Source organism: Miniopterus natalensis, chromosome 11 (genome assembly GCF_054644295.1).
Source record: "Miniopterus natalensis isolate mMinNat1 chromosome 11, mMinNat1.hap1, whole genome shotgun sequence".
Classification (NCBI taxonomy): Eukaryota; Metazoa; Chordata; class Mammalia; order Chiroptera; family Miniopteridae; genus Miniopterus; species Miniopterus natalensis.
The window spans coordinates 23,329,808-23,354,322 of NC_142091.1; the positions used below are offsets into that span (position 1 = coordinate 23,329,808).

Sequence of the window (24,515 nt, forward strand, 5' to 3'; positions counted from 1 at the left end):
AACCAGATAATTATGTCACACTTTATAATACTTTTTAATAACTGTTACTCAGAGTAGCTTGTGAAATTAACTAGAGCTCTGTGATAATATTGTTAGTTTCAAAGAAATTTCTGCATAAGGTACATACATCTAGGTAGTTTAACCACCCAAGACAATTTGCTTACTATATATTAAGAGATTTTATCACAAGGTCTTCATTACCTACAGTGTCCAAGGTCCTATTGTTGGATGTGGAAAATACTAGTGAACATGACCCGAATGTTGAAGATATACTATGACCCTAAATTCCTGGATGGGGGGAGTATGTCTTATTTATCTTAATATATCCCATCCCACCTAATTTTATGCATATACTTTTAAGATGTTTGTCAAATAAGTGATTTTTACCAATGAATGAATTTATGTATAGGTTTTATAACAATTCTCCACTTAGTCTTTCCATTGATTTGTTTATATCTACAGCCAACAAGTGACGTGTGTGGCAGTCATTATCCCTCTTCTTGGACACCATTGAGCAAAAAGATAATTATTAGACTCATCTACAAACTCTCTCGTTCATCTTGGCTAAAAATTTTAAAAGGAGTCAGACGCTGTAATCTCTGTTAGCGTTTTAATTAGAAACCCAAACAAATGGACATCTATTGTCACGGATGTTTTGAGAATGTAAATCTCACAACAAACCATTACATCTTTTTTTTTTTTTTTTTAGTCAAAAATGTTTTATTTAGTATGGTAAAATAAATATGACTTAAAATTTTCCATTTCTAAGCATACCACTAAGTGGTAATTATTACATCCATAATGCTGTGTAACCATCACAACAATCTATCTCCAAACGTTTTCATAATCTCAAAAGGAAACTCTGTACACATTAAGCAATAACTTCCCATCCACCCCCTCCCTGGGGTGGGAACCTCTAATCAACTTTCCCTTTTTGATGAATTTGCCTAGATATTTCATATACTTATATTTTAATTATCTATGTTAATGGCATATAAAATTTATGGGGCGATGAAAACAACTAAACTCTTTTATTTTGGGAATTCTGCTCATATAGCCTAAATCAGATCCAGTCCATAGAGTGGTAATCTAGTTCCATCCCTATACACACACACACACACACACACACACACACACAGGGGTGGGCAAAAGTAGATTTACAGTTGTGAGTGATTATGTGAAACACATAATTCTTGTATTATTAGTTTAATAACTAATAATTGCCGCATTATTTTCCATATGAACAGCTGTAAACCTACTTTTGCCCATTTCTGTATTCAATAGATTTCAATTTACATCTTGTTAATGAGATAAAAAAAGAAAGATTTGGTGACTATTTACACACGAGTTGCAACAGAAATACTCATCGACACTTATTTGAGCCCCATTACAGTTTTTGGGTTTGCATTTCCTAAAAATGGCACACATACAAAAAAATCCCAGTAATCCTGAAAACTGTTTGAAATAATAAATTCAAAAACTCCTTTGTAAATTGGAGATTTAAAGAATTTTTACAAAACTATGTTTGTTAGAAAATTAATTATAGAAAATCGATATTCACCTAAATCCCAATCTATATTGACATAGGGGGTTAATTTTATCTTAGTAATAATTAGTTTGCTGTGACCTCACTGGGATAGCGTGGATTAATTACACAAATATAATAAAGATTATGTAGGTTTTCTTAAAATTAGAGAAATAGCTAAATGTCATTTCTACTAACAAAAATTAACTTTACAGATAAAAGAAAATTATTACAAAACATTTAAAATACAATTCAAGATTTCAATTGACCTAGATAGTTGGATATGCTGACTGGAAGCCAGGAAAGTGGTCTTACTTGGAAATCTAGGGTTGAGATTCAAACAAATTTAGAGTAGTGATAGAATCCATATCTGGGATCGGATCCCTTCAGGATTCAGTGGCAAGGGAGACTAGACGAGTAGAGGAGCTAGACAGGATTCTAAGGAACACCTTCATTCCAGTGCGAAGGTGGAGGAGTCCATGAAGGTAAATCAGAAAGAATGGGCAGATCCGTGTTGGTGAGGCGTTTAGGAGCTTCCACTGTGCCTTCTTCCATCTCACTGTCATCAATTCCTTCTGTCATGTTTCAAAATTGAAAAACCAGAATGAGAGTCCATGTGCCAGGCAGGCAGATTCTCTTATCAGAAAGGTTATACGGTATGAAGTTAATATATGGCTTTATTTTTTCTAATAGCCTTTTTGTATCATCTCTCTTTTTTTCAAAATATATCTTTATTGATTGCAGAGAGAAGAAGGGAGAGGGAGAGAGAGATAGAAACATCAATGATGAGGGAGTCATTGATCGGCCGCCTCCTGCACGCCCCCTGCTGGTGATCGAGCCCGAAACCCGGGCATGTGCCCCGACCGGGAATTGAACCCCGATCGCCTGGATCCTAGGTCAACACTCAACCACTAAGCCACGCCCGGCCAGGCATGTATTATTTCTTAACAGCTGCTTATTCTTAGACAAGTTAGTCTCTCCATGCCTCAGTTTCCTCTTCAGTACAAAGGGATACTGTTACTTTACTACCTACACCACAGCACGATAGTTTTATGAGGAATAATTATATACTATAGTTCTATGAGGAATAATTATATACTACAGTGGTACCTCGGTTTTCTAATGTACTGCATTCCGGAAAGTCGTTCGAGTTCTGAAACGTTCAAAAACCGAGGGACCCGCAGCCCACAGCTGGGCCTCAGGATTTGCCCCCAGCGGAAGCCGGGGGGCATGTTCCACTTCCGACTTCCGAGGCCGTTGGAGAACCGAAGCATTTACTTCCGGGTTTATGGCGTTTGGAAACCGAAATGTTCGTCAGCGGAGACATTGGGAAACCGAGGTACCACTGTACTTGTAAATCATTTAGGGAAGTAATTTCCACGTAGCAAATGATACCCGTTATCATTTTTATTGCAACATAGTTAATAATTTTAAAAGGAGAGGAAAGGAAAAGGCCAATCTGTTGTCCGAAGTGCGGAAGAGTCACAAATCCCTGTGAAATTCAATACAAAAAGTCATCGAGAGGCATATTACCTGTCTCATTCTGTTTGTGGTCTAATTCTTTCTGGATTTGTCATGATGTTTTTTAGATTCCATAATCGGGTATATTTTGGTGGGAGCCTGACATCTAGTAAGTAGCTATTCCTGAGTGCGTCAATGAGAGCTTCTGAAAGCATTCCCATGGCTGTGTGGGAATTTGATCAGCGCTCTCCCTGCCACCCTTCCATGTGGCAGAACCATGAAGCCTCACGGTTGGAAAGGGCATCTCAACCAACAACCGATATGGTGAACTGCCCGTCTAATCAATCTTTTAGCTCCACCAGTGACGCAAAACTCAGTATTTCTGGAGGAAGTTCATTATATCTGAGGACAACTCTAGCACCAAGTTAATCCTTTTGTTGAGCCACAGACTAAGTCCCTGTTGATAGCAGATTCACAGGGAAATAAACAAAATAATTTGTTGTGTGTTACCATGGGCGAACCTCAGTATATATAGCAGTGGCCCGGCCGGGCGTGGCTCAGCAGTTAAGCATCGACCTAGGATCCAGGAGATCGCGGTTCGATTCCCAGTCAGGGCACATGCCCAGGTTGTGGGCTCCATTCCCAGTCCGGGGTGTGCAGGAGGCAGCCGATCAATGATGACTCTCTCATCATTGATGTTTCTCTCTCTCTCTCTCTGAAATCTATGAAGTTATGTTAAAAAAAAAAAAAAAAAAAAAAAGGTGTCATAATCTGGTAAAAAAAAAATGTCCATGTGTCCATACTTATTTTGAAGCTTTTGGTGTATTTTTTTTTTTTAAATGTTATGGAACTTTACATACTGTCATGAACTGGAGAAGAAATGTGTTGAACCCTTGAAAACTAATGTCCTCCTTAGAATACCTGCAGGGCTCTTTGTCAACCCAAATCTGATTTAGCCTAATTAGGATGTAATTAGGCTAAATCAATATATTCCAGCTATTTAAGCAAGAATGATGACAATAGCCTGATTAGGAGGCAATTCTATCAAGCTGTAGAATATGATTTATGTTGAAGCATCTATCATGATGACTGTAAAAATAAAAGACACTTATTAAAGGACAGACATCTTTGGAATCCAATAAAATGTTCATTACCTTGGGGAAATTTTTATGAAAATTTAAGATAAAACCCTTGTATTTGATATTTTATTACTTTTAGAATATAATCATCATTGAAGATTTTTCTTTAACTCTTTACTTTTATTTGCATTTGACTTTTTCTTTTTCTCTTTAAACTAGCAAATCATCTCCAGGTAATATAAAGGTATTGTTTATATCTGGAATATGTCAACAAAACATTATTTCTGTTGTGTGTTTATAGAAATTAATAAATATTATATACCGTAAGTATATCTAAATTATAACCTCAAAATAATTCTGGTTTTAAAAACCCATTTGTATGCTAAAACTCATCAAAAGTCACCAATCTAGCCGAGCGTCTCCATGATCTCACTGATCACAGAAGTACTAAAGCAACTTAATGTACAAAAGTCATTTTTCTTTTAATTATTGGGGTGACACTGGTTGATAAGATTTTAGGTGTACGATTCTATAATACATCATCTGTATATTGTATTGTGTGCTCACCGCACCAAGCCAAGTCTCCTTTCAACACCATTTCTCTCCCCTATACCCTCCTCTAGCTCCCCCCACACCCTTTCCCTCTGTAATCACCACGCTGTTGTTCGTGTCTATTTCCTCTCTTTTTTTGCTTAATCCCTTCACCTTTTCACCCAGGCCCCCAAACACCCTCTTCTCTGACAGCTGTCAGTCTGTTCTCTATGAATCTGTTTCTATTTTGTTTGTTAGTTTATTTTGTTCATTAGATTCCACATGTGAGAGCATGTGATACTTGTCTTTCTCTTACTTGCTTATTTCACTTAGCATAATATTCTCCAGGTCCATTCATGCTGTCACAAAGGGTAAGATTTCCTTCTTTTTTATGGCCACAAGAGTCATTTTTTTAACATAAAAAATATATAGATTTAATTTCAAGTTCATGATCAAACAAATCTGCAAGAAATTGGGGCATGATTATTTAAAGTTTTAGTTATGGAGTAGGTCAATATTTGTAGGCAGATAAATATTTGAGATGAATAAGTGAATGAAAAAATTTTAGTCACATTAAAGGAACAAAGTACTAAAATTAAAAGGGGGTAATTTTCTAAGAGACTTATTATTATTTAATATATGAAACACAATTTTCCCTATTAAGATTAGGAAAAAAAGGAGATTCTACTAATGAGGGTACAAATATAGGTTAAAGTTAATTCATGGATAATTGATTTTTCCATATTGCCTTAAATTTTATTTGATTTGTTAAAATATCTGTAGTATAGTAAAAATAAGGTAGTCCTAAATACTTAAATGAAAATTAAAAATATACAGTGGTGTTTAGTTGTATGATCAAATGCAGCCTCTCATTTTCAGTTGCCAAGGAACCCTTACACTTTTCTGCAACAAAGTTTCTTTACATGCCTGGTACAATGAAAGCCTTATCAAATAAGTCTTTTATAAAGAATGCAATTTGTATATTTAGAATCTGTACATTTCCCCCCCTCACATACATACTGACAATTTTCTATTACTTGTGTCAACTTATACCAAAAAAATCTCAGGGCCTTCCCTTGGAAATCTTGTATGAGGTTATAGAAATCAGACAGCAAGGAGGGAACTGAGGCTTTCTATAGGCAACAGAAAGGTTACTATGAAGGCAGATACCTTGTCAGATAGACACACAAAAGACAGCATGTATAAAAGGGGGAATAGAAGAGCTACTTGGCTGCTTAATACCATTGCTTCTCTTAATTTCAGAATGGCATCAAATACCAAGCATCTGTCATCTTTGTTATTGTTTTTCAGTAGTAACAGAAACCACACAGCTGCTCTTGGTAAACTTGAAATCATCTCAATAAAAAATAGTTTTAAAAACAAATCTGCCATCATTGCTATCACTTTTTTTCTTTTGTCCCCCCCATTCAGAAAGAAATCACGATTATACAAATGCTTGTTACTAACCTATTCAACATCCCTTTCCATATCCACCTCTCCTTTTCAGATTTGTTTCTTTAAACTTTATTTTTTATTATATTATATTAAATTTTATTATATTACTGTAAGTGGAAGGGATTTGCAACCACAATTAATCCTTTATTGCCTTGATACCTTAAATGATGGTCTTTTAAGGCAGTTTGGGATTATAACACAACAAACTAAATTTTCCTTGAGTAGCAACAAGGGTACCAAAAACAGAAACCACTGTGGCTCTGGTGGGAAGAAATGGTCAGACGCAGGGGCACATATGTAGATCAGGAAAGGCGAAGGGAAGGGGAGATACAGGTAAGAAAACAGATAACTACCTATTTTTCCATTTCAGACCAAGGTAGATAGGCTTAATTTGGCATTGTTAAAAATTATTTGAAATCCTTAGCCAATCTAGATGGCTCTGGCATTAGGATGCCGATGAAGAGATTGCTATAGATGGGAAGCAAAGCAACAAGTGTAATGATGTCTCTTCCAAACTTAAACCCTGCTACCCAGCTGAAGACACAAACCTGGATGTAAGAAAAAGTGACTGGAGATAGATTTGGGATAATAAGCCTGCAGGTCATGGAAATAGATGAAGTCACTCAGGAGCAGTAAAAACTAAAAAACTAAGAAGAGTTTTAAATGTGTAGAGTAGAAGCCAGCTAAGGAATGAATAAGTAAAATAAATCATGATGGTTTCCTTATAGTCCATATCACACTGTGTTCGCTGTTCTATGAGCTTGCAATGGATCCAGACGGTTTGCTTTTTTTCAAGTGTTATTTCTCCACCTTGGTTTCAAGATCCTGAAAGACAAGAATCCCTCTTCCCTTTCTTTTATATTTTCCTAAACCCACCACTCACAGCAATCTTACACATATAGTAAACCTCAAGAAATTCTAGGTTCACTGATTTTTTTTTGTGGTTGTTAAAACAGGGATTTATTTTTAAATGCAACATTTAATGCAAATTCCTAACATCGAAGAGTGAAGTAGAAACCATTCGTGTACATGCAAGACTCTTTCGAATGATTCACTGAATTTAAACCGGGCAAAGAATCCCACTTCCCTCACCCATATACCCCCAAAAGGACCAAATCGTTCATTAAAAAAAAAAAAAATCAAGTTTCTCCTGCATCAAGAATTCTTGACTACTAGGGGGGGTGGGTTTAAAGAAACACTGTAATGTACGGTTGGTTTTCTGAGATGTTTCAAGGCTCATCAATGGGGAAACCTGGCACAACTGGCCAGAGAATGAGTCTATGGAGAATTACTTAGTGGAGAAACTAAAAGCCAAACAGGAACTCTGGTGGTACAGTAAAGGAACAGAAATTGGAAACTAAGAGTTTATGACTTTGGGGCAGATATAATACCCAAACATCTCCCAGCATCATCCATTAAATGGTCCCAACTATTGATCAAACATATTTATCTTGGCACTGACTTCTTAACGTTCACTAAGTGAGAAAGGAAAAAAGCGAGGAATTACGGGGGCCACCTATGAAGCAAGCAGCACGTACTAGTAAGCTTGGGGCTAGGATGCTGAAACGCATATTACAAAACGAGCCGCGCTGTGAGCTACACTTCCCTTGAATTTTTTTCTCTAATCACCTTTTTGAATCTAGCCTTCATTCTCTCCCCCATATCATCTTATATGGGGGCTTATTTTTTTCCCTTTGATCTCTATGGATCTAAGTTTATACATGCTCATGTGCTTTTGATGGTAATGGTTTCCAATAGTTTCGGTCTAGCGAGACTTTCATGTTAGTACTGTACTGTGCCAATCCTTTGATAGCCTCATGAACCAGATATAGTATTCATATGAACTTTTCCCAGTGATGGGGTTTTTTTTAGAGCTATTTTGCTCTTTTAATTTTATTTTTTTAATCCTTACCCAAGGATATTTTTTCCATTGCTTTTCAGAGAGATTGGGAGAGAGAAACATCGATGTGAGATGGACACATCAATTGGTTGCCTCCTGCAGGCACCCAGACCAGGGCTGGGGATTGAGCCTGCAACCAAGGTACATGCCCTTGACCAGAATCGAACCTGAGGTCCTTAAGTCTGAGGACGAACTCAGTGGTTTGGCTCTAACCACTGAGCCAAACTGGTTAGGGCCCCAGTGATGGGTTTTAAATTGAGAAGTGAGAAAGGATCCTCGCTGAGCATGGCTAACCAGAAAGCAGAGAACATATGATCCAAGTTTCAAATGCTATTAGGTTGTGGATAAACAAGGAAATAGAGACAATACAGAGTAGTGGAGGAGGAAGACTCTCATAAAAGGGCAAAGGAAAAGGCAACTGGTGCCACAAGTGCACTGGAAAATAGATAAGTAAATTCAGTCAACTGTGGCAGGTGGTGAAGGGCAGCAGCAAGGAATCAATGTTGAAGAATTGAAAAGGTTAGGTTAGCCTAGGTCAAATAATACAAGTGCACGCTTTGGTGTCAAATACCTGGGCTTAAATTCTTACCTGTAGCCAAGTGGTGATCTTCAGCAATTAAGAGTATGAGCTGAGCATCAGTATTTCCACCTAACTCACAACTTGAGGATTATATAAGTACATTGCTTAGACCATAACATGGTATTTGGTAATTGGCAGCTTTTATCATTGTTTAGGGATAGAAGGGTCCAAAACAGAACTGTTAGCCTACCAGTGTTGGCAGCTTCAAAAAAGTGCAAATCAAAGAAAGCTCAGTCTGTCATAGGCTAGAGAATAGTCACAAGATTCACACTCAAGGCCACAAAACAGTGAACCTTTTACTGGATATTAAAGTTTGAAACCACACAGCTTAACAATAATGTTAACTTAACCACTAGGTGGCAATGATACAGCTGAATTTTACTGACAAGGTTAATTTTTAAAAATAGTGAGCAAATCCAGACAGAAATTCCAAGAAGCTTTTAGTACATATTTTCATTTCAGAAAAATGAAAAATCCATTTATATACAATTGATTTATAGAAGGTGTAATTATCCGATTCAATATATGTTAACTTCTGATGCTTTTTCCCTGTGTGCACTGAGGCAATTCACGCAGCACATACAACTTTTAAAGTTATCATCACAGATGTCTTTAAAAAATCTAGACATACATTGTAAAGATAACAGAAATTATGAAAAGCAAAAAATCTTTTTGAAGTTTTAGATTTCTAAGAAAGGCACTATAAAATGCAAAGTATTTCTATGATAAAGTTAAACCTTAAAAAATGACTGACAGAAAACAATTCTACTTAAAATTTTTTTTTAGGTCCAAAATATTAAATAATATGGAGACTCTTTGCTTTTAAATCACAAATTAAATTAATATTCACATAGGTAGTATTTTCATGTCTTGAATAAACATCCTAAATTTACTAAGCAAATTTATCAAAATTTGACAAATACTAGAATATGTTCTACAAGTGTCAAAATAATAAACGATGAAATTCTTAAGAATCTGGCACGTTCCATAATTATCTCTGCTTTCTTCATAAAGCAGGTCATAACCTATGGCTTATTAAAAACAATAAAACTTTATTTTTTTCATTTCTTTTGCTTCTTTTCATAGGAAATAAAAAGAGAAGGTATGACAAATGTTTTCAAATTACTCACAATATCAAGTACACAGTAAAAAAAAATAACTTTCAAATTCCCAAGATGTTCCCCCACATGTAAGGTGGGAGTTCATATAACATTAAACCATGTAATATTACAAAACCTGTAATATAATTAGATGAATAAATAATAAATCTACACTGTTACCCAATTCATAATAAAAAGACCCAATTAAAAGAAACCTATTTATTCCCTTTGTATAAATAACTTAAAGCTTTCCAAATTTTCAACTTCCAGTTTTCTACAAATGAATAGATTAGAATATATTTTATATACCTGTTTTCCAACAGTTTTCTCACTAATTTAGCAATCACTTCCCATATCATATTTGCTTCCGTTTCCAGAAAAATCTCCCGTTGCCACCCAAATATAACAGAAGTATGATTTCTAAGCTATTTCTGTAATTCATAGATCGTTTCCTCCTCATTATTGAACTTCATTTTTAGTTATAGATCACCCTGAAATCTAACAATACAGATATTTCCTCATTCTTTCAGCATATACAGATACAAAAAACAGGTAACCATTTAAGAGGTTTAGCACAAAAAAAGATTACTGTGGTAGTGCTCACAAATCAAATAAAAATTTCAGGAAAATGCTCTATCTGTTCATTATTATCTGTAACTTTTGCTAGAAAATTTAGGGAATGCCACTGCTATGGAAGAGATAATTATAGGTCTACAAAAGTGAAAAATATGTATACATATAATTTATATTTATAGAGAACCAGCTTCAGATTATATGCATAAGTAAAGGGACAAGAGACACAGATGATGCAAAACACATAATCCTCAAACCACTTCAGATACATTTTTGTATCTGTATTTCATAGGACTGTGTCTGAGAATTCAGAACACATACACAAAAATAAAAGCCATTATTGCAAAGAGGTTAAGAGTTACAAACACAATCACCAAAACAATAACATTGAAATGCCATTATTGACTTGAGTTGGTCATCTTCTGTTTATTTCTGATGGTGGCTCGAAGTTTGCGTATCACCAGTTTATCAGGCAGAATCATATCACCTTGTTGTTCTAGGTAATCCAATAAATTTTCAGTCCATTGGAGAGCTGCTGCATGATTGATATGTTTCTCTGGAATCAATTCTATTTCCTCTTCCTCATTTTCACTGGATTCATCTGTCTGGCCTTGTGCTCTTCTGATGATTTCGCTGTCTGTTAATACTTCATAACCTGGTTCAGTACTGTCCACTTCAAGCCATTTTTCAATATTCTCAGTAGTCACATTTTCCAACCCTTTGGTATGCTGTAAAATAGTGGCCACGGTAGCCAGTGAAATATCTTCTTCATCAAAGTCCAAGCCTTCTTTCTCCTCTATGGTAGGGAGAATCTTCTTCCACGCTCTGCTTATGGTAACTGGTTTTACTAAATTCCATGCCATTGCTACTTCATACAGTGCATCCAGTAGAGTCAGCTTTTTCCAGAATGATTTCAGGTCATTACCTTCTTCCAAGTTGCTCTGGAGAAGACCCGCCCGATAGTTTCTCTTCATTGTGGCTATGACGCCTTGGCCTGAGGGCTGAATCAATGAAGCTACATTAGGTGGTAAATATTTAGCAAATATTTGGCCATCATCTGACCTAAGGACATTTTCGTTTGGATGTGTTGGTGAATTATCCAGTAAGAGCACAGCTTTTTCCTGTAGGCCTTTGGATCTTAAGTGCTCTCGAACTTGTGGCACAAAGATCTTGTCAAACCACTGTCGGAAAATGGAAAGATCCATCCATGCACCTTTCTGGCTGAAATAAGAGACCGGCAGGCTCGAGGTGTCAGTTGACTTGAACGAGTGAGGTTTCTTTGCTTTCCCCACAACACAAAGTTTAAGTTTGTGTAAGCCTGTTGCGTTGGCACAACACATGATGGTGACTCTGTCAATTGACTTGTGCCCAGAGACAGTGCATTTACCTTTGATTACTGAAGTCCTGGAAGGGAGGCACTTCCAAAAGAGTCCAGTTTCATCTGCATTGTAGATTTGCTCAGGCTGCAGGTTCTCTCGTTCGATAAAGTCTCGAAAGTTGTTACAAAAATCTTCCACAGCGGTCTCATCTCCATTTAACCTTTCATTTCTAATGTTAATTTCCCTAATGCTGTGCCGCTGCTTAAAACGAGTCAACCAACCGGCAGAGGGGTTAAAATCACCATCCATTCCCAGAGCGTAAAAGAAGAACTCCGCCCTTTTCGCGCAAATGGGTCCGGACACAGGATTGCCTTTCGCCCTTTGCTGGTTGAACCATTCCAGCATTGCTCTGTCCAGCTCCTCGTACATGGACGGCTTCATAGATTTCCTCTTAGCCAGAAGGCTTGTGGAATCAGAGCTGCTGGCATACGTTATAATCTTTTCCTTATTTTTTCTTATATCCCGAACCGTTGTCTCACCAATGCCATAAATCACTGCCAGCTGTTTGGAAGAACCTCCGTCTTCGAGTTTCTTTATTATATCAAGCTTATCTTTAATAGTCAACACCACTCGCTTCCGTTTCCCGGACATGGTGAGGCTCCGGGGGCTCTCCCCACACTCGCACCGAAGCCGTCCACACCAGCCTCTCGCACAGGCTCGCTCACACCCGGCGTGGCACGCGCACCAGGAAACTGCGGCCCGAGCCCGTCCCCGGCTGGGCTGCGCTGGGCTGGGCTGCGCTGGCAAAGAGACAGCACAGGAAGGTGAGAGGGAAGGAAGTTTGAGGGAACAGGCCTTTCACTTAGAAGGGCAGTCGGGGAGGCCCCGAGTCCACGCCGATAGTCAGGATTACAAACAACTGTTTTATTGCCCCAGCAGCCGCGGGGAAGATGATAACCCCCCCGTGACCACAAACCTCCTTCACGCCCAGCTCCCGGGAGACGCCAGTCACTAACCCCTGCTCCACCCCAAAGTTACGGCGGAGAGCGGAAGAACCAGGGAGTCGGGACTGGCCCCCTTCCCCGGGGACGCCTGTCGGATTCCTTCCCCAGCGGCCAGCCCGTCCCACCGCAAGCCCCTCTTCCCCGCGCGGCTCGGCCCGGACCGTCCTCCCCGCCCCTCACAGCCCGCCGGGCCCCTCTCCCCACCTCAGCTGGAAGCGGGAGCCCGCTCCGCTCCCTGACTAACGCGCGGCGACCGCTCCTCCCCCTGCACGCGCTCCCGGAAGACGCCCCCTCCCGCCGCCTGGCCCCGCCCCTTGTCCCTCCCAGAGGCGGGACTTCCCCTGGTCCCCGGAACCAGGAGAAGCGTTGTTTGCTAAGAGTCGGCGCCTGAGGCGGAGGCGGAGGCGGAGGCGCTTTGAAAGGTGAGGACGCAGGGGCGGCGCGGGCCAGCTCGGGGCGGGGTCTGGCTCGGGCTCCGACTCCGGCTGCTGCTGGTTTACGAGAGGGGCGGGCGGGGCCGCGCCTCCGGGCGGGCGCGGAGAGGAGTTCCCGCGGCCGCGCTCGGGGTGGGCGGAACGCCCCTGGGCCCGTGCACTCGCGGGGATGCGCTGCAGTGGGTGGGGTGCGAGTTCCTCCCGCGGCGGGGAAGTGGGCGGGGTTGATACGGGGACTTAGAGGCGACTTCGCGGGCTTCTGGCCTTTGCGGACCCATGTTTGTTTTCTGAGTGCGGAGCTGCGCTAAGGTCTAGGGGTTTGTTTCGTCCGGCTCGCGTCACTGAGCGGGGGGTCTGCGGGTCCCGTCTCCTAGCTACGGGGCTCCGCCCTCCTGGAGGCAGAGTAGCGGACCCGCGGGCGGGCGGGCGGGCGAGCTGCGCCGGTGCCTGCGGGAGTCCCGCCTGAGAACCAGGTTTGTAACCCTGAGAATGACTGCGCCGCTCCGTCCCGAGAGAATCTGGCCCCCCTCCTGCCACTCCTCCGTGCGGGGTTTAGCGAGCCGCCGCCAGCCTTTCAGATTTTAATGATTACTGTAGTTTGTCCGGGACGCCAAACGGGCAGGACCCACTCTGCGAAATTGTGGAGTATTGGACCGTGATGATAAGTCGCGGGGAAATTGGCTCTCCTGCCTTTTATGTATTTCTTCATATTTTTCTATTTCCTATTCTGTCGTGTGCTGCCTGTTTTCCCAGCCAGTGGAAGAACTGTGATCAGTTTATTCTCTGTAGCCTTTCAATCATGTATTACGCTGACCCGGTTTGACGTCTCTAGTAATTTCATCAGAGTGCGAGCTCCTTGGGAGCAGAGACCCCGTTGTTGATTTCTTCCAGCAATGCCACAGCCCCGTGCGTGTGCTGGCACATAGAATATATTAAACAACTATTTATTTGGCTCATTAAAGTTTCCCTTTTAAACTGTCATATAAAAGCGAACATCAAGGAGGGTTGATGTTTTACAAATAGGGTTGTATCCCTCCTCCTGGTGGAATTTCAAGTAGTGGCTGGGGTTTCACGGCTCTTCACATCTTAGTTGCCGCCTACGTTGTTTCTAGGGCAAGTAGGTGATTCCTAGAATGAATCTTTTCTTGCGGATTAATTTACCTCGAAGCCTAGAAGAAAGGATATTTCTCCTGATGAGAAATGCAAGTGGCAGTCAAGTATCCTTCGTTTGTTGTATGGTTACTGTGTTAGAGAAGGAACACAAGCAATATGGATTATTGCCTTTACATTCTCTGGCAGTCAGCTTAGCTGCGTATGTGCGTCTTACAAGATACTAACCAAGAAGCGCAAAGGTGTGATGATAATATTGATCGTCTTCATTCACTTATTTAATGCTTTCTGTTTGGAGTCTCTTTTTCTTGATGCTTAGAGATGTCATTAGAGAAGCTTCATTAAATTCTCATTTCAAGAAATTGACTGTATACTCAGCGTATATGGAAATTACATCCGTTTGCATGGATTCTTGTTTAATTCTAACGAAGCTTTTACCTTCTCATGTCTATCAGGTTCAGTTCACTCCCTCTTCCCTCCATCCTCATGCTTTCACTCCACCCCGACCCCCGCCCGCCAGCTAATGTAGTGAAAGTATCCATAATTTAAAAAGGAGGAGCCCAATCATACTCAAATTATCTTCTTTTTCAGTGACAGCAGTTTTTACATTATTGATATAAATGGTAATTTTGAAATATGAGAGAGACCTTGGAAATTTGCCAGTTGGCCAAATGAAATTTGATTTACTTTAATTAAATAAAATGTGCTTCCTCAAACATTTAACACTAAAGTTTTCCAATATAAATTTTTTTCTCATAAGAAACTGCCTTTTTTTGAAACTTTTACTTTTTGACCTAATTTAAATTTTGTGCTCAGTATAATCAGTGCTCTGATGGTAGAAGTCTGCTAATTTTCATCTCTTTAGTACATTCTTTTCTTTCCTGTTGGATAACTAATTTTCAGAAGTTTCTGGCCTAACCCATGTGCACTAATATTCAGTTACGTAATTAAAGAAGCATGTTTGTAAACTTTAAAACTATTTTAATGATTATTGTCTGAAACTAAAATTTAGCATGAATGAGAGATAAAACAATGATTTTTACTACCTTATACAAACACAATATTAGCAGCAGTCATTGTGTAGCACTGGACTGGGAATCAGGAGACCTGGTTTCCAATCCCACCTCGTGCTTAACAAGCTGTGTGATCTTGGGTAAGTCATTTAAACTCCATATCCTTGGCTTTGATTTTTATAAATATAGATAATACCTTCCTTTTAGGATTATTGTCAAGATTTTAAAGTATACATGAAAATGCACTGCAAAATTACTATACAGATAGGGTTTTTTTAAAAAGCTGAACTATGCAGTCATTGGTAATTTTATAGAGAGACATTGTTAATCCTTTTACCAGTCATTGTCTTAGGAATCACCTGTTGATATGATCAAGCGTGATACAGTTTTGTAAGATAATCATCTAGTGTCTATGAAACTGCTTTTGAGTACTAATAAAATCTTTCACTTCCATATTTCTACTGTTCATACTTGCTTTAGTGTATCTACTGAAGCCATGTTTGTCATTTGTTTTTATAATTTTTTTCATTATTTCTCCCAGTTCATATTTATTAACAACCTTACCTTCACAGTACAGTGTAAAGCACATACCCACTTAGTTTATGCAACTTTAACTATATGTGCTTAAAAAATACTCCTTTGTACTACATGGCTTCAAAATACAACCTGCCTGATTTATCTGGTGCTTAATAAAAAGGAAAAACAGTAATCTGTTTAAAATGTGGAGGAGAAACTGGGCGGACATATTTTGAAGCAGTACAGTATACAAAAAAAACACTTTAAAGAGAAATGTATTTTTTAAAGGGTAATTTTAACCATACACAGTTTCCTTCTTTGCTGAGTTTAATATAAGCCTTCTGTAAGATACAACCCAAGTGTAATTTCAGATAGAATATTTTGTCTTTTTACTAGGATTTATTAAATTGCTGTTACAGTGCTGAATGTATCTTCTAGGGGTTACTATGATAAGGTCGGACTTCAGCCTACACTATAATTTTTGGTGTAAATCTTAACAACCATTGTTCTGATTTTATATGAGTAGTTACCATTATAGGAGTAGTGACATTACCTTATAAACAACCAGAGTTTGTACAATCAAATGAATGGATATTCCCCCCACCCCCCAAAAAGTAATCATTTTGGGAAGCTATAAACTTGGTTCAGTAATATTGCCATTGCTCATAAAATTTTTTTGAAGTTACCTTCAGAGTTTGCAGCACATTTTAAAAATATCTTTAATGGTAGTTAACCTTCATCCTTTGAAATTGGATTTAATTTCTTTAAGCTACTCACACAGTCTCTTATAACTGAGACAAGAGAATAAAGTCTATATTTAAACCACTCTTTGAGATAAAAAATGAAGTGAGATTATTTTCATATCTTTATATATATTTTTGATACTATGGTTTATTGAAAATCCCCAGGAATATTTTGTGCCATGGTGGAAATATTGGGATAATCAGCCTCATAAAGTGATTTATTTGAAGGAGATAGCACTCAGTTGAATACATAAGCTCTTATACATGTATTATGAGGTCAGTCTCATTACATTGTGACATTTCTAGTTTTCTTAGCAACCACAGGAGTGTATATGTGCTACTGTGTTACTGTTTTTCTAGTTATCTTGTCTCTAAGTGTTCCTTTACTCTGTGCTTCTGATCATTTTAATGGAGCTCATCCTTTCCTGAATCAGAAACGTACAGCATTTGTTTTTCTTTCCCAGTACCATGCTCTGCTTTGCCATGAAACTTTTTTTTTACACCTGACTACATTATTGGATTATTAGTAAGTTTTCTGTTGTATTATATTGTATCTTTAACTTTGAGTGGTTTAAAGCCATCGCCATGTTCTAAATTATATAGAGGCTGCAATCTTAGTGGATAGGTTATCTCTCAGCTTTGCGTCACTACCATTTTTATGTCAATTACTACCTTATAACTTTCTTCATATAAATTTATTCTTCATGTTATAAGTCATGTCATTTCTCTGTTCAGAATTCTTATTTGCTTTTAGGATGAATCATTCTGGTAATCCCACCCTACTTTTCTATACTTGTGTCTTTTTTCCAGCATAAAGCCTTTTTTCACACCTTTTGGTCACATTTATTTACTAAACTTATGTTCTTTCTCAGTCCCAAAGTTTGACCTTACCATTTTTATCTGCCTGAAATCACTTTCATTCTTTTTGTTTACATATAACCAGTCCTTTACAAGACTATCAGATCCTGTCTGGTCAATAAAATCTTCAGTGAAGCACTTGCTGTTCTGATCTTTCTGCATTTTTACACTTTTATCGGTTATTTTTATCATTCACTTGATACTGAATTAATACTGCCTTGCATTTTTCTTATGTGTTTACATGTTTTAGTTCTACACATGGCTAATAATCTTCTGAAGAACAGGACCATGTATCTCTTCCAGCAAAACATGTAGCATAAATCAGAATAGATGTTCATATGATTTCATGGATGTTTAATAAATTGTTGAATAACTGTTCTGCCATCTTCACTCGGATAGTTCATGTGATGCTATCTTTGAGAACCATTTTATAATACCTAATAAATATAGTTTGTACCATAAATGCATTCATTATTGCAGGCTGGTTGTCATTCTATTCCTAATAACTTTATTTTGTAGAAGCTTAAGTGAAAATGGTACGTGCAACAAGGAGAAATTCTAAAACTCAGGAGCCTGCGCAGAAATCGCGAGTCGACTGGAGGCGGACTAGAAGGAGCTGTGCCTCACAGCTGCTAGACAGCGACGACGACCTTGGTAGCGAGGACCTCGACAGCGGCGGAGAGCGCGACAGCGATGAAAGTGCGGACAGTGAGGAGGAGCTTGCGGGTAACGCGGGGCTCGACAGCCATCCAAAGCCCGAAGAGGAAGGAACGCCTGAGCTAATTACAGCCGAGCCGGGAGGAAACACCTGCGCGCCCCTCGCAGGCGAGGGCGGCGGTCCCACAGCCGCGGGGCGGAGCCCGGGCAGCCCGGGCGGCGCGGCCGGGGCGGACCCCGAGGGGGGCGCGGGGCCGGCGGACGGGGCCGAGGAGGAGGAGCGCGTCCGGCGAGGGAGGCGGCGGCGGTCCTCCGTGCTGTGGGACAGCGAGGACAGCGTGGACAGCGAGGGCAGCGACGTCCTGGTTCGCAAGGCGGGCGCCAAACGGCCGCGCCGCGTGGTGGAGGACGAGGGCCCCGCGGAGGCGGAGACGGAGGCCGGGGCGCCGCGGGAGGGCTCGGCGGCCGCGCGCCGGCGGGAGCAGCTGCGGCGGCTGCGCGCGCTGTCGGAGCAGCGGGCCCAGCGGCGGCGCGGGCGCGGCGGCGCTCAGGTGTGCGGGGCCTCGCTGGTTTGGTTACTGGCTGCGAAGTGCTGCCTAAAGTACTTGGTGTCCGTAAACAGGGCGGCGCTGAGCCCGCCCTGCTCAGTGGTGCGGGGTCTGTTTTCCTGAGGCGCCCGCTCGGGCGTGACTGAGGCCGCCGCCTCGGTTTGCCCGGCCCCAGGCCTCACCCTCCCAAAGCGCGAAGGCCACGGCTTCGTGCGCTGTTCGCTGTTGTCGTCTTATAGTCTTAATGTCTATTTTAAATATTTTACATCGCACTAAGATATATTGTATTCTTCCTAATTTCAACTTGCAACATTTAGCATGACAAGATTTTTTACCCTTCAACTATAAAATTAATTTCTGTGGGTCGTTTTTGGGAGTTTGGGATTTAATCTTTTTAATCTTCATATCCATACTGGCCGTTTTAAAGGAATTGTCTCCTGAAGGAACATGCTTTAATTTGACCAGGACTCTGAAAGGGAATCCTGCCCGAGCAGTGAGGAAGAGGAGGAAGAGGAGGAAGATGATGACGACGAGGAGGAGGCCGGCTCCGAGGCCGGCTCCGAGGCCGGCGGGGAGGACTACCTTCTTGACGACTTCGTGGTGGGCGACGAGGAGGGCGACGAGGAGGGCGACGGCGACGGCGGGAGCGCAGGCGGGCGAGGAGAGCGCGCGGCCGCGTCGCAGATGAAGTTAGTGAAACAGAATTCGCTCTGTAAGTTGAACATCAAGGACTTTTTTTATGACTGTTCTAATACTATTATATCTGATACCAACCCAGCCTGTTGCCGTCAGGCTCTAAATCAGGAACGGTGACTCCATTTTCGGGTAACTTTAATTTGTCGGTTTGATGATCGCTTATTCCAGTGGCTTTTATATTCTTAAAAATTATTGAGGACCCCAAAGAGCTTTTGTTTCTGTGGGTTATAGCTACCAACAGTTACTATTGTAGAAATACAAAACAGTTTAAAATACACTTATTAATTCACTTAAAAATAACATTTTTAAGAAAAATAACTACATTTCTCCCCCAAGATGAGAATGACATTGTTTTACTTTTCCTTTAATCCTCGCCCAAGGGCACGTTTATTGACTTGAGAGAGAGGAAGTGGGGAGAGGAGCTTCCATGCTGCATTCCCCCCACCCACATCCCCTGACCAAAATCCAGCCGCATGCCTGCTGGGGAATGAACCCTCAACCTTTGTGGTGTGTGGGATGATGCTCCGACTACCTGAGCCTCCTGGTTGGGGCCTTGTCGTACATTTTAATAAGTATATTTGATGACCAGCTTAATAGAAGGCAAGGCAGTTAGGTTCTTATATCTGGTTCCGCATTCAGTCTGTTATGATGTATTTTGTTGAAATAGATGAAAACAGTTTTGCTTCACGCAAATAGCTGGAAAAGGAAGGAGTATTTCAAAGAAATTGTCGATATTCTCATTTGACAACACAAAAATTAGGCAAGCGATAGCTTCTTAGAGGATATTTGTAATATGGAATCTGAAACCACATAAATGAAATTTTAATACTTACATTATAATCCATTGGTCCATCTTGCACTTTGAATGGATCTTTTTTTACCCATGCATGATTTTGTAACATCATGCATCAGTCATTTGGAAAATAGTGGCTCACTGGGTTTTACCGATCTTCCAAATATTGATACATTTCATGATACAATATTTTTAGTATCACATTTGTTAATATTACCACCAATCTTATCAGAAAATTCTTTAGGATGGGGAAGCTGTCAAGTTCACAAGAGCAGATAAAATTTTTCAAAATTCTACTTTCTACTTAAAAATCTGGTGGTGGTTTTTTTTGCTTTTGGCAACAAAAACATGAGTTCTTGAAATAAGAAGTTCCTTTTGTACTTTTTTGAGAAAATATTTGACAAATGCCAGAATAACCATAGTTTGTCAGTTGTTCTTTCAAGTAAACATGGTGTTTCATGACAGTTGAGGCTTTTGTAGCTCCCAACTCAGTTTTTTTCAAAGTACAATTGATCATACTTTGATATGCAGCATAAGTACTTTATGCATACATCCTCTTTCATCCCATTGAATACTAAAAAGATGTATACTGAAGATTTAATAAAATTAATAATTTTTACTACTTCAAGGACATTCTTAAGTGAAAGCAGCTTTTTTTACTGAGTACATAGCAGTGATGACAAATAGTTTGGTGCTACTGCCATATTAGGGGGCCAGCTGCCTTACCCATAGTTACTTTTGCACCATCGGTGAAATCTCAACAGGAAAAACAGCAAATGGTTATCTTGATCTCACAGATCACAAATGGACTTGGGGAAGTACAGGGGTCTACAGGACTTGAAGCATCACCAGTGTGATAGGAAAGTAGAAGCTTTTATATTTTCATATAGTTAATGAAAATATAAATAAGAGAACCCTGAAAATTTAGTGTATCTTTAAATATATATTATTCTGGTCCCTATAATTATACATAAATTCAAAGGTTTTTATGATGTTTTACTCTGGTAGAAACAGGCGGTTGGATGTATACTTTTTTCCTTAAAGAATGCATTATTTCCAAATTTTTTTATAAGGGCAAAAACTAAGTATATTATGGTTCAATTTAGATCTCATGATTTGTAGTTAATTGGTAGATTGAGGTGTCCATCAAATTTTAAGAAATTTAGCAGTTATAAAGATGTCAGTGATAGGCATCTATGCATTGAAAGCTAATAACTGTTTTACTTAGATCAATAAGCATTGTTGGTTCACCTGCCACCTGGATATTTGAACATCAGGGAAATTCAATTAGGAGGTATCCCATTGTTCTGGATTATAATATTTAGAATGTGGTAGAACATTTGCTGAGAGATACCCATTCATACCCACTCCTACTAATTAATGAAAATGAAAGTCCAGCATGTAGGAACTATTTTAATTTCCTTCTCTATTTTATACCTCTATGTTTGCTTTTGTTTTTTTAAGGGCCATTTTAGATTTACTGAGAAGTTGAGTGTACAGAGAGTTCATACATAACCCCTCACACACATAATATCCCTGTTATTAACATCTTGCATTAGTACATTTGGTATGATGAACTAATATTGGTACAGTATTATTAACTATAGTTCATAGTTTACCTCAGGGCTCACTGTTAGTGTTGTACATCCTATGGATTTTTTTGATATTTTTTAAAATGTATTGCTCAATTATAGTTGACATACAATATTATATTAGTTTCAAGTGTACAATGTAATGATTAGACATTCATATCATTCATATAACTTACTAAGTGATCACCACGGTAAGTCTGGTACCCACCTGGCACCATACATAGTTACTACAGCATTATTGACTATTTTTTATGCTATACTTTACATCCCTGTTACTGTTTTATAACTGGAAATTTGTACTTCTTAATCCCTTTCACCTCTTCACTCATTTCTACACCCCCTTTCCATCTGGCAACCATCAGTTTGTTCTCTGTGTCTGTGAGTTTGTTTGTTTTGTTCATTCATTTATTTTTTTAGATTCTCTATATAAATGAAATCATACATATTTGACTCTCTGTGTCTGACTTATTTCACTTAGCATAGTACCCTCTAGGTTCATCCATGTTGTCACAAATGACAAAATTTTGTTCTTTTTTTATGGCTGAGTTGTACATTCTATGGATTTTGACAAATGTGTAGTGACACTGCAGGTATGCACGACTATAATATCATACAGAATAGTTTCACTCTCCTAAAAATCCCTTGTGCTCTACCTATTCATCCTTCCCTCACTCCCCTGAGCCCCTGGCAACCACTGATCTTTTTAATGTCTCCATAGTTTTACCTTCGCTGGAATGTTTTATAGTTGGAATCACACAACACGTAGCTGTTTCATATTGGCTGCTTTCAGTTAATAATATGCATTTAATTTCTTCCATGTCTTAATATGGCATGATAGCTCATTTATTTTTATCACTGAGTAATATTCCATTGTATGAATGTACCAGTTTGTTTATCCATTCACCTGTTGATGGGCACATTGTTTCCAAGTGTTGGCAATTCTGAATAAAGCTGCTATAAGTATTCATGTGTAGATTTTTATATGGACATATATTTTCACCTCATTTAGGTAAATACCAAGTAGCTCTGTGCTTGCTTTTACTATTGAGCCTCCACATCAGAGGTGGATGCGATCCTTGTTTTATGCAATACATTTGATCTTATACCTTCTCAATTGCAACTTCTTCTGGCTCTGTCCTTGCAATCCATCTTTCCTTAGCTTGTAACCACATTCAGTGCCTTTCTTCCCTTTAGTTGGCACATTCCATTAGCCACTATTCTAAATCTTATCTTTTTGTTCAAGTTTTCTGTATCTACAAAGCATTGTGCTCAGGCTCTTGCACCCATTAATCCAGTGCTATTGCTCTCACTAAAGTTAATGATAATTTCCTAGTTGCCAAAATGTTTTTCATTTCTTACATATTAACCTGGTATTGCTATGTGATTTACCACCAACCATTGACCGCTCTCACTTCCAGGAAGTTCTCTTTTTAGCTTCTGTGCTAGCACTCTTTCTTGTCTTTCCCTTTATAATATCACTTTTCTCTTTTTCCATTTGTCACGTAAGTATTGATGTTTCCAAAGGTTCCATCCTCAAACTACCTTGGTTTTGCTTGTGCTTCAGGCAGTCTCTTCCCCTTAAGTTCAGCCTAATCTATAGGCAAAAATTCCCCAACCTTTATTTCCAGTGCAGTTCTCTCCAAAGCTTATGGCCCAGTTTTTCATCATCTCATTAAACATTTTCATCAGGGTGTATTTCAGACACCTCAGACTCAATATAGGCAAAACTAAATGATTAAGAGGTAGCATAAGTGAATTTGGGGGTGAATGTAGAACCATTGTTTTCTAGATTGTGGTGGTAGTTACATCAGTAATACCTCAAAATAGAACAGTTTCCCCTCCTGCTACATGGTTGTAGCATTGGAAGAAAATCATAGTCATTTTCCCTTCTCACCAGACCCTGTATTTCTCTATATTTATTCTGAGACTGAGATTCCCAGAAAAGGTATGATAGAGTAGAAGGATAGATTAGCTGTGATCTATTTTATTTCAAATCTATATAATGCTCACTCGCTAAAACTATTATGCACAGGTAGATAGTAATAACCTTCAGATTTGTGGGTACTAAAGATTATTTTTCCAGTACTCTCTCATATGCTCAGAGTGACAAAGAACCACATAGTAGATATAAAAGTACATCTCTAGTGCCTTGCTAAATAAGTGCTTCCTAGAATACTGGAAATTGGACTAAGAATGAACATGAACTTAGTTTCCACCTAGCACTTAAAGAGAATTATTCTATCAACACAGCACAGAGTGTGCCTGAGAACAGTCTCACAACCATTTATGTTGAAGGTTAAATCCTAGAACTTTCCCTCTTGCTCTAGGATAGTAAAAATGTACCAGTGAACTATTTTTTGCAAAAGGCAAAGGTAATATGGCCCTGAAGACTCAGAGGAAGAAAATGCCTGTGAAAAATGTTTCATTAAAGGAAACAGAAGAAAATTGTATAAAGCATTTGCTTTGCAACCTGTGGAAAAGAAATAGGAAATTATAAGAAGAGAACAATTTGAAGTGAAAGAGAGCTAGCTAAGGCAAGGATAAATTGCTAGTGAATTTAAAATATCAAGTCAGAAATAAAGTCTGTATTGAAAGAGGTAAAGAGCAGAATTAACAGCACAGAATTTCTCCTCAGTGGCGTATAGGTTAAACCAAAGAAGTTCTAGCATAGAAAAGAAAAAATATTTCTGAGGGAGAGGATAATACATGAAGGAATAGAAATGAAGAACCTATTTCACAAATTCCTGGGGGGGATATAGAACAAATGGAAGTCTAAAGGAAGAAAGTTACATAACTTTAGTAAGATGTGCAAAAGAAGATTTGAATGTGCTAAGAAGCATACCATATTTTTGGATGGTCTGTACATATGGAGATGGGAATTTAAAGGTACGATAGAAGAAACTATTGAGTTGTCAAAAAACACACTGTTTATACAGATTAAAGAGGCACACATCCGAATAAGTTGATGAAAATAGATTTGCAAATAGACATGTGAAGGAATTATTTTTCTGATTACAAGAATAAAGAA

The 24,515-nt window shown here is 39.2% G+C and overlaps 2 protein-coding genes across 4 annotated transcripts in view; one reads left to right on the forward strand and one right to left on the reverse strand.

The window, feature by feature from the left end:
• Positions 1-8,807: 8,807 nt before the first annotated feature.
• JRKL (JRK like) lies at positions 8,808-12,208 on the reverse strand. The gene has a single exon (XM_016206725.2). The coding sequence runs from the start codon at positions 12,172-12,174 to the stop codon at positions 10,603-10,605; it is 1,572 nt and encodes a 523-aa protein (XP_016062211.1). The 5' UTR covers positions 12,175-12,208; the 3' UTR covers positions 8,808-10,602.
• A 1,006-nt stretch (positions 12,209-13,214) lies between these two features.
• Positions 13,215-24,515, forward strand: part of CCDC82 (coiled-coil domain containing 82) — a 29,527-nt gene continuing 18,226 nt past the window's right edge. The window contains exons 1-3 of one of the 3 annotated variants that reach the window (XM_087821595.1): positions 13,215-13,434; positions 17,721-18,409; positions 18,872-19,118. In XM_087821595.1, the coding sequence (XP_087677721.1) occupies positions 17,735-18,409; positions 18,872-19,118 (922 nt within the window). In that variant the 5' untranslated portion in view covers positions 13,215-13,434; positions 17,721-17,734. Of the gene's footprint in view, positions 13,435-13,478; positions 15,225-16,807; positions 18,410-18,871; positions 19,119-24,515 lie in introns of those variants that run through there. The other 2 variants (XM_087821594.1, XM_087821596.1) reach the window with 2 other exon arrangements.